At 55.5% G+C, this 9,397-nt stretch overlaps 3 protein-coding genes across 3 annotated transcripts in view; 2 read left to right on the top strand and 1 right to left on the bottom strand.

The window, feature by feature from the left end:
• Window positions 1-2,672: 2,672 nt before the first annotated feature.
• On the top strand, window positions 2,673-3,914 carry jtnpA1 (uncharacterized protein; the record flags this gene model as incomplete). The annotated part of the gene is made up of 3 exons (XM_002958500.1): window positions 2,673-2,824; window positions 2,907-3,037; window positions 3,157-3,914. The coding sequence occupies 3 exons, from the start codon at window positions 2,673-2,675 to the stop codon at window positions 3,912-3,914; spliced, it is 1,041 nt and encodes a 346-aa protein (XP_002958546.1).
• A 1,045-nt stretch (window positions 3,915-4,959) lies between these two features.
• jtnpB1-1 (jordan transposition protein) lies at window positions 4,960-8,799 on the top strand (the record flags this gene model as incomplete). Its single annotated transcript, XM_002958499.1, has 11 exons — window positions 4,960-5,192; window positions 5,261-5,512; window positions 5,784-5,816; window positions 5,894-5,950; window positions 6,048-6,188; window positions 6,307-6,483; window positions 6,789-6,807; window positions 6,844-6,893; window positions 7,200-7,292; window positions 7,561-8,337; window positions 8,722-8,799. Exons 1-11 carry the CDS (start codon window positions 4,965-4,967, stop codon window positions 8,797-8,799), a joined length of 1,905 nt encoding a protein of 634 aa, XP_002958545.1. The 5' UTR covers window positions 4,960-4,964.
• A 399-nt stretch (window positions 8,800-9,198) lies between these two features.
• Window positions 9,199-9,397, bottom strand: part of VOLCADRAFT_99810 (uncharacterized protein) — a gene marked incomplete at both ends in the record, with an annotated part of 1,521 nt that continues 1,322 nt past the window's right edge. The window contains one exon of the mRNA XM_002958485.1: window positions 9,199-9,264. Coding sequence (XP_002958531.1) covers window positions 9,199-9,264 — 66 coding nt within the window. The remainder of the gene's footprint in view (window positions 9,265-9,397) is intronic.

Here is a 9,397-nt window from a genome sequence, read left to right as displayed (position 1 = left end):
CACCCGGCATTCACAACAATGTNTGTGTCATCAACGTCAGCGTCACCACCCGGCATTCACAACAATGTTTGTGTCACCAATGCCACCAATGTCAAGCAGCATTCACACAAGCCTGCACGCTTTGTTGTCACGCAGCATTCACACATGTGTACCCAATTTGTCAGATCTGTCACCTGGCATCCACACAAGCCTGCGCGCAATGTTGTCACCCCTGTCACCCACCATCCACAACAGCCATCACGCAATGTTGTCACCCCTCTCACTCGGCCTTTCAATGTATTATGGGCCCAGAAGTCCCACTCTCAAGCCTGCGCGCATTATTGTCACCCCTGTCACCCAGTCATGCAATTGTCGCCCATAAGCATAAACCAGGCCACCAACTCACAAGCTTAAATGCAACAACTTAAAGGCAATACTAGCTACACAAGCTATGCTAGCCCCTGCCCCTGCCCCTGCCCCTGGGGGGCTTTGCTCCAAGCCCTTTCCCTTGCTCCTGGCTGCCTCGCCCCCTGCTTCTGCCCCTGCTGGGGGTCTTAGCTCCTTCGACACACAGGCCGTACGCGCCAGTATCCACTAACTCTGGAGCAGAGGTAGAAGCCTTTACCCTCTTTGCCGGCTGTCCCCTGGCAGACTGCTCCATCACCACAGGCCTGTTACCACTTGGGCGCTTAGGGTGCTGTTGCACACTCCGCTGCTTTCCACTTCCACCCACCGTCTTCTCATCCAATTCCTCCTCAGACAATTCGGACTCACTCTCCTCCCCCTCCCCTGTGTCAACCTCACCCTCTTGCTGGGTGCACTCCGGGCTACTACCCTCACTCTCATACTCCTCCTCATCCTCTGACAGTAGATGCATCTCTTTTCGTATCCGTGCGAATGCCGGCTCTGGAAGCAGGCGCCGGCGGCTAGGTTCATGCAACTGGGCAAGAGTGTCGTCCATCCAATCATCCGCCGGTTCCTCTCCTACAGTTCCTGTCATCACGTCCACCTCCGGTCCCATATCGGGCACACCATCTCCTTCTGTGGGGTTGACCTCCAACTCCCCACCTGCAGAGTGTTATACAATAGTGAGGTGATACAGTACATAGGACAATATACAAATGATAATGCAAAGCATACTAATTCAAAGCACGAGGTAGTGACACCCCAAACACTCAACTACAACACCTGCTGCATGGTGAGGTGGATATGCCATAAATGTTCACACAATAGCCAACAGGTTCAGCGGGTAAAAATCTCACCAGCATTTGCGGTATCCTGTCCAGCCATGCCCTTCTTTGAATAGTCATGATGACCAAACGCCTCCTTCACCTCCAACAAGAGTTTGTCCGCATTGTACTTCTCTCCTTGTGGAGGGACAGCCGGCAGGCCCATTAGTTGGCGCTTTTTGCCTACACAATACACAAGTGTGGTAAAGTAACATGCAACACAATTAGCAGCCAGGCTAAATGATCCTCTGGCTAAACTGTCAACTACCAACACCTACCCTTTTGTCGATTCTGCATGGCATGCCTAATGGTTTCCTTCAGAGCATCCATCACTGCCTGGAGGGCTACTGGCTGGGCCTTGAGCTGGGACAGATGAGCAGTACCACCTGTCCTCAAGTTGCACAGCTGACCAAGCCAATTCTTCAGGACATGCCAGAGATCGAGGTTGAGGCCGGAGGGTGTAGCCCTTAGCTTGTAACAGTCAACAAGGTGCTCCCAAATGTAACCCAAACGTAGCAATCTGCACGAAATGAGCGGCCATAATCAACTAATCAATTAACTGATCCCTGATTCATAGAAGTGTGCAGAGTGTGTCAAGTGTTCAACAGACATACATGGAGTCATGCATCCACAACTCTGTGGTATTCCGTGTACCTACCTCTCACACATGATGTTGTTGAACGCGCTCGCAGCATCATTCCCCATTCTCCGAAAGCAAGGGTGGTATGCCTCGGGGATGGTCGAGAGGTCCACATCTGCAGCGCTCTTCGCAAAGGTGCTGCATGTGTACAGATGGAAACACGTCCAGGGACGAGTTAATGACAATTCACAAGGCGGCAATACACTAAGAAAGCCACAGGCGTACCTTCGTGTAGAAGTGTTTGATTTTCTAGTACTCTGTGGACAAACTTTCGAGGCGACCAGAGCAGCATGAAGTGGTGTCAAGCCAATGTCCCCAAGCAACTGCTTTGCGTCAATGTCACTAGATTGGCGCAATAGGTTGACAAGGTCGTCCATATGGCACCTTTCCTTGGACAAGGCATCCTCCAATTGGCGCGCGGTAAACTGACTTAGATTGTTTGCCCTGGCAAACTTATGTACTCCAAACTCATCCACTGGACGATGCTGGCTGTATTTTTTGCGTGGGCGATCTTGTCGCCGACGGGCGATGTTGTCCAGGGTGTTCCGGTCAAACTCGTAGGCGCCGACCTCATTGCCGTTGTCCATGGACATTGTGTTGGAAGGATACGTTAAGCTTTAGACGCAATGAAGAAATGAAGAAGCGCTCTTTCATAGTATGAAAATTGTAGAATCTTCATGCAACTTTTGAACGACCAGGGTGAGTTCTTGATTTTGTAAGAAGCTATAGAATTCCTTTATTTTTTCAAGGTAAATGAATGCTTATGTATTTGTCCGTTAGTAGCGTAAAGCTTTGAACACTCTTTGTACGGCAGATTCGCCACAATGTTTTGCCTGAAGACGCATACAATGTTTCTGCTCGCGGGGCCGATCGGGTATTATGCCATCGCTGCAGCGAGGTTGCCAGCCACTTTGGAGGGGGTGTACTTGGACCTTCTCCAGGCCTGCGGTGACCTCTGGGACAAGGCCATAACACGGTAGGCATATTGTAACTCGATTACAGGGCCTAGATGGAGTAGTGTGTCCCTAAGAGTGAGATCTTCCAAATTTCGATTACAGGGAGGAGCTGAGCGGGCTGCGTGAGCGAGTAGCATCTGCCATTTGTGGGGTGGAGCGGCACCTGTCAGCAGTGGAGCTGGATATCAAGCTTCACAACTTACTCCACCTTGTGGATGGTATTGAGATGTTTGGTGAGTAGCCTGTGGTTTCGAGTGACCTTGGGATCGAGGCGCCCCCCACACCACCTGACACTATTTTCGACAACCTGACACCCACACCCCTACCACCTGACACCCATGCACACGTGCAGGGCCCCTATTTGCATGGGCCATGTTTCAACCGGAGTCCATCTGGGGCATGCTGTCCCGGCTTGCTCACAGTAAGGTCTATATGGAGTCTAGCATGTTCTTTTCAGCGCTGGACAAGGAAGTGACGCTAAAGCTCCGGCAATCGCCCGAGTATGCTGTCCTGGGCAGGCGGGATGGTGACGAGGATGAAGTCGACCCGGGAATGTGGGACCCCGAGACGTACTTGTGCGAGGGTTTGCCAGTTATACGACTAGGGAACATCGAGGAGGAAATGTACAGACTGGGTCCAACGGAGCTAGAGGGGCTCGAGCTCTTGTATCAGCGGTACAACAAGGAGGGTCGTGTCCATAGTCGCTGCAAGATCATGAAGGAGATCTGGGTTGGGGAGATGAAGCTCCAGAAGGGGTCATGGTTCCTGGTGCGGCCAGATGCAGAAGGGGATGGCCTCATGTGGTTCGGGGTGGTGAAGGCCCTTATCCGCCACAAGGGGCCAGACCGTGCCATTTATGAGGTAGTGAGGGCAGACTGGTTCCGGGGCCCAAGCCTGCAAGCCCAGGTTGACCGGCGTCTGCGCTGCCCAGTTGTGAGAAGCAAGCCCATTAAAATACCAGATGGAGAATGGTGGTTCGCCAACGCTATCGTGCCATGGCCATGTTGGGCGATGCCTCATCCCAGTAAGCCATCCAGTGCAGGTCTCAAGGTGGTACTTGCTAGGCATTGGCATGTTACCAGGTTTCTCTCACCATATCCCCGCATCTAGGGGGCGTCGTAGTGTGCCAGGGGTGATGTGACGTGTGCAGCAATGTATGGACGCCGGGAGATAGCTTTGCGCAGGCTTCTGTGGATGCCGGTGATGTGTCGTGTGCAGCAATGTATGAACGCCGGGTGACAGAGGTGACAGCTTTGCGCAGGCTTCTGTGGATGCCGGTGATGTGTCGTGTGCAGCAATGTATGAACGCCGGGTGACAGAGGTGACAGCTTTGCGCAGGCTTCTGTGGATGCCGGTGATGTGTCGTGTGCAGCAATGTATGAACGCCGGGTGACAGAGGTGACAGCTTTGCGCAGGCTTCTGTGGATGCCGGTGATGTGTCGTGTGCAGCAATGTATGAACGCCGGGTGACAGAGGTGACAGCTTTGCGCAGGCTTCTGTGGATGCCGGTGATGTGTCGTGTGCAGCAATGTATGAACGCCGGGTGACAGAGGTGCAGCAAGACATGTAAGGAGTTCGCCTGGTCACAATCCAGCAGTCATATATCGACAATCTCAAGCGACGACAACCTGTTACATGTGTCTGTAATAAAAAAGGGACTTTGCGATGGTGTGGGGAGCTCTTTGAGTGGTGGGACTGTGGAAATCCAGTTTGTTTCGCCCGTAACAAACTTGTTACGGGCGAAACAACCTCCCTCTGAAACGTTTGGATACGCCTATACAACACATTTCCAATTGCTAACTTCTCGGGACAAGAAACCGTCCTTAAATTTCCGTTTGGAATGTCCAATTAATATCTACAAGCTTGTCCACCCAGAAAAAGACTGGCTTACCGGGTATGCTGATCTGCTCGCCGCCATCTTCTGAACTTATCTAGCGCCCAACAGGCACTGCCAGGAAACTCTAAATGTTTACATACAGGGTGTACGCATTTGTTTAGCAGGATTCAGCATAATTTTTAAGATGCCGTACACTTCCGGACCGGGGTCCGGAATTGTACGGCATTTCACCTCTTGCTGCCCAGAAGTCATGTGAACATTTGGACAATTTGCAGCACCAATAAGAAACGTCACTGGTTTAGCACTATGAGATTGCTGTGAAAATGACACCATCTGGTACCTTTATGCAGATACGCGACCTTTACTTACAGAAGAGACAAATAGGCCAACGCCTTAAACGTGAAGTGTTTAACTTTGCGTGTGAACTTGCACAGTGCCGCGCCGGAGAAACCTTCATAGTTATTGTCGATGGCATTGAGTGGGTTGCTACAGTTCCAAGGCGCAGCAAGCCAGACGATCTCGTATCAATGAGATTCTCGGCTGGCAATCAGGTGAATACTGTGCCAGGTTGTTGTTGAGAAGTGTTCGGCGCGCAAACAGATTGTGTCCGTCCTCACAGGTGGAGAGGACGCTAGTCGGAATGCTTGGTAGTGGCGCCAAGGAGGAGAGCCTTAAGAGGTACATCCGTGAAGGATTGGCGATGAAGACAAACGAGTACAAAGAGCGGATCAGGGGCATGAGCCATGATGCCGCTCTGGTGTTTGTCCGGGACCACATAAGACACACCACACCAGCCCAAGGACAGATTGGTCGCGAGGACAACATGATGTACCATTGGCCCATGCGGCCATGGACTCGGCTGTATGATGAGGTACGCTACCTGCCTTTGTTCCGCCCAGGTTGTCTCAGCTGAAGCCAGGGTGCCTGCACACATGCAGATCATCAAGAATGCAGCAGCTTTGCCGCCGATAGCTGCTGAGTGTGGGCTGCCAGGCAGCCAGCACGCCGCTGGCAGCCTCCCTGAGCACAGCAGCGGGTTGTGTACCATGCCAGGGGTCCCTGCACGCAGCACGGCTTTGTCTGAGCATGCCGCTTCAAGCTTTGCGCTTCACCTCCGTGCCGCCAGTGTCATCACGTCACAGGCAGCCAGCGCGGCTGACAGGACCATGACAACGGTGGGTTTCCAGCTCCAGGGCTGGGGCGGGGAGCAATATGCATGGGCACCTTTACAAACAGATTGTGTATGTCACAGGGGAATGAAGAAGCTTTGAAGGCTGGTGAGGAGGTGGTGACCTCCGGGGGAGCTGAGGTATGTACCACTGCCCTGTCGCCGGCCCGCGGCCTTCCATCCTTCCCGCACCCATAACACACACGCACGATCTTCTTGCCTGTCACCATCCACCCAGGGAGGTGATGCTGCCATGGTGGACCCGGTGAAGCACGGTGGCACTGGTGATGCTGGCGAGTATGGGGTGTCCGAGGATGGCACAGAGGTCTCTGGTGCTGGCCAGAGCAATGGGCTGGCCCCTTCAGAAGCAGGCGAACAGGTAGGATTATGGGTGAGATCAAGACCAAGCTCATGCATGGCAGGGGGGAGTATGGTCGCACCTTGAGTGTCGTGCGGTCTCCCTGACCCCCGTCCGTCCCCTGTCGCTGCTCCTGCAGTCAGAGGAGCTGGTTCATCTAGGCTTTGGTGTGTGCAACGAGACCAGGAAGCGAAAGCGGGCCCCAAACATGACCCGGCTGGTGGCGGACGATGAGGAGCAGCAACGGGAGATAGACAGGGGACGCAATGATACAGATGATGCCGCTCCACGGTTTCCGTGCACGGTAAGACAGCAGGTGGGGGAGCCTGAGGGGCGGGGTCGGTCTACATAATTGAGGGTACACCGGTGTACCACAGAGCATGCAACGGGTGCACCAAATGACACTCCACAGGAGCAGCACAAGGGGGTGGAGTGTGTCGGCTGGGGATGGCACGAAGGGGGGCATCCTCAGATGCACTTGCTTGCTGTGTTCTCTGTGGTGTACTCCGGTACACCTGGGCTTCGGTGCAAGTCTGCTTCCCGCTGCCATGACTGCCCGTCGATCAACCTGGCGAACGTGTCATGCCTCCTGTGCATCACTCTGTGTGACGCGGCCTGCAGGAGGAGGACGCCCGTGGCGGTGAGGCGGCTGCTGTGCCATCCCCGTCGGCTGCAGGACGAGCTGCCATGCCCAGCCCACGGTTTCCGTGCACGGTAAGACAGCAGGTGGGGGAGCCTGAGGGGCGGGGTCGGTCTACATAATTGAGGGTACACCGGTGTACCACAGAGCATGCAACGGGTGCACCAAATGACACTCCACAGGAGCAGCACGAGGGGGTGGAGTGTGTCGGCTGGGGATGGCACGAAGGGGGGCATCCTCAGATGCACTTGCTTGCTGTGTTCTCTGTGGTGTACTCCGGTATACCAGGGCTTCGGTGCAAGTCTGCTTCCCGCTGCCATGACTGCTCGTCGACCAACCTTGGCGAACGTGTCATGCCTCCTGTGCATCACTCTGTGTGACGCGGCCTGCAGGAGGAGGACGCCCGTGGCGGTGAGGCGGCTGCTGTGCCATCCCCGTCGGCTGCAGGACGAGCTGCCATGCCCAGCCCACGGTTTCCGTGCACGGTAAGACAGGAGGTGGGGGAGCCTGAGGGGCGGGGTCGGTCTACATAATTGAGGGTACACCGGTGTACCACAGAGCATGCAACGGGTGCACCAAATGACACTCCACAGGAGCAGCACGACGGGGTGGAGCCTGAGGGGCGGGGCGGTCCGTGTGAGGGAGGGTGCACCACAGAGCACACAACGGGTGCACCGCATGACACTGCCCGTTGACCAGCCTGGTGAACCCAACGTGCCTCCTGTGCATTACTCCGTGCAATGCGGCCTGCAGGAGGGGGGCGCCTCTGCTACTGTGCAGCTGCCACCGCCGGCGCCTGAGGATGCCCGTGGCGGTGAGGCGGCTGCTCAAGCAGCAGACGAGAGGAGGAGACTGCTGCCCAATGATGAAGCACACCTTGAGCGAGAGATCCGCCGCATGGCTGGTGCGGTGGTGTCCTATCGGGAGTCTCGCCATCGGCGAAGGCCCACCAGGAACCGGGCCATCCAGTCATCATCAGACTCGGACGTGGAATCTGAGCCGGAACCAGAGGACAGCCATGTACTCGAAACAGACCTTTTCACGCACACGATAGACATGGTCCCGGTGATGCTTGACAAGGAGGGGTTTGCGGTAGTAGACGATCCCCACCTCGCCTCTCTGATCACTCCTGATGTTCCCACAAGCGCCACTGAGCTCGTGTCAGGCGATAAGGCAGCAGCAATATTTCAGCGTGGGGACCTTCCCTCGCGGCAGGGAGGGCTACCACGGCTTACCCACGAGGGCAGGCTCCGACTCAGCAATGGAACCGGGAGGCGTATGATGGTCAAGCTGGACAAGGTGCAGCCGGGGCCTAGCCTGTCGAACATAGCATCCTACGTGGAGGGTGTTATCCAAGACATAGTGGAGCGGATCCCTGGCTTGCACCTGGTCAAGCCTGGTGTGATCCTTGGCAACAACCCTGGCGGCACAGCCCCCATTCGTCGGCAGACGCTGCACGTGGACATGCAGCCTGGCAGAGGGATGTCGTTTGTTGCAATCGTGCCATTGGAGCAGGACATCGAGCTGTGGGTGAGCCCAGGGAGCCACCACACTGTGCAGGCGTTTGCTGCTCGGGCAGAGCCTGCTGCTGCAGCTGCTGCTGCAGCAGCTGATGATGCCGAAGCAGGTGATGCAAGCAGAGCCGACAGAAGCAGTGCGGCAGGTGGGGAGGCCAGCCCCCACAGCGGTCAGGGGGCGGGGCGGGGTGGCACGCCATCAGGCCTGTCCCTGGCGAACACATTGACCCTGCCGGACGAGACAGCCCTGAGGTTCGTGTCGCACCTCCCGAGTCACCCAGTCATGAGGATGCGGGGACAGCCTGGCCAGATCATTTTCCTGCATGGCAACACTGTGCATGCTGGGGCGGCTGGCAAGGCTGGCACCTGGAGCCCGCGCCTCCACTGGTATGTTCAGGGTGGTGATCTGGAAAATGAGACATACAGCCTGGCTTATGTCCACAAGGAGCTCCGTCGGCTATTCCACCTCTCCTGAGCATTGAATATGCACACGGATGCCATTCCACAGTGGCCAGGCAGATTCCATCTGTGAGCGGCCAGCTTGTAGTTTGAGTGTGAGAGGGTGGGGTTAACCCCAAACGTTTGGGGCTGGTGAGACTGGAGTCCTGGCTGTGGCTGGTGAATGACCACAAACCCGCTGAGCTGGCGGTGTTGCCACCGTGCAGCTGGCCCATGAATGGGTTGAGACGTGCTCGTGTTCTGTCTAGCCTGGGACATGATGGTCAGACCGGCAGGGTGGCGCCCTTGTGTGTGCCCCGGTGTGCTTGTGCTAGGTCTTTCCGTCAGTCCCTGTGAATCCTAAGCACAGTGTTGAGAGTGATCGAAGTGCACCATTGTTTGTCCATCAGCTCAGCCATGCAGGCACTTTATCTCACTAGATAAAAGACAGCGGAATCCATGCTCCAATAATCTGCTGACAATGGTCAGGCCGCTTGGCGCCCTTGATATAAAGAAGCAACCCGTGGAGGATGACTGGTTGGTGTACACTCTGACTTTGGTCATGTTGGGCTTCCTGGTGCTGGGCCTGGGTGGGGCTTCTCAATGAAGGTACAGCTGATGGTATGGCTGATGGA

Source organism: Volvox carteri (genome assembly GCF_000143455.1).
Source record: "Volvox carteri f. nagariensis unplaced genomic scaffold VOLCAscaffold_96, whole genome shotgun sequence".
In the NCBI taxonomy this organism is placed as follows: domain Eukaryota; kingdom Viridiplantae; phylum Chlorophyta; class Chlorophyceae; order Chlamydomonadales; family Volvocaceae; genus Volvox; species Volvox carteri.
This window is presented reverse-complemented; position numbering and strand designations above follow the sequence as displayed.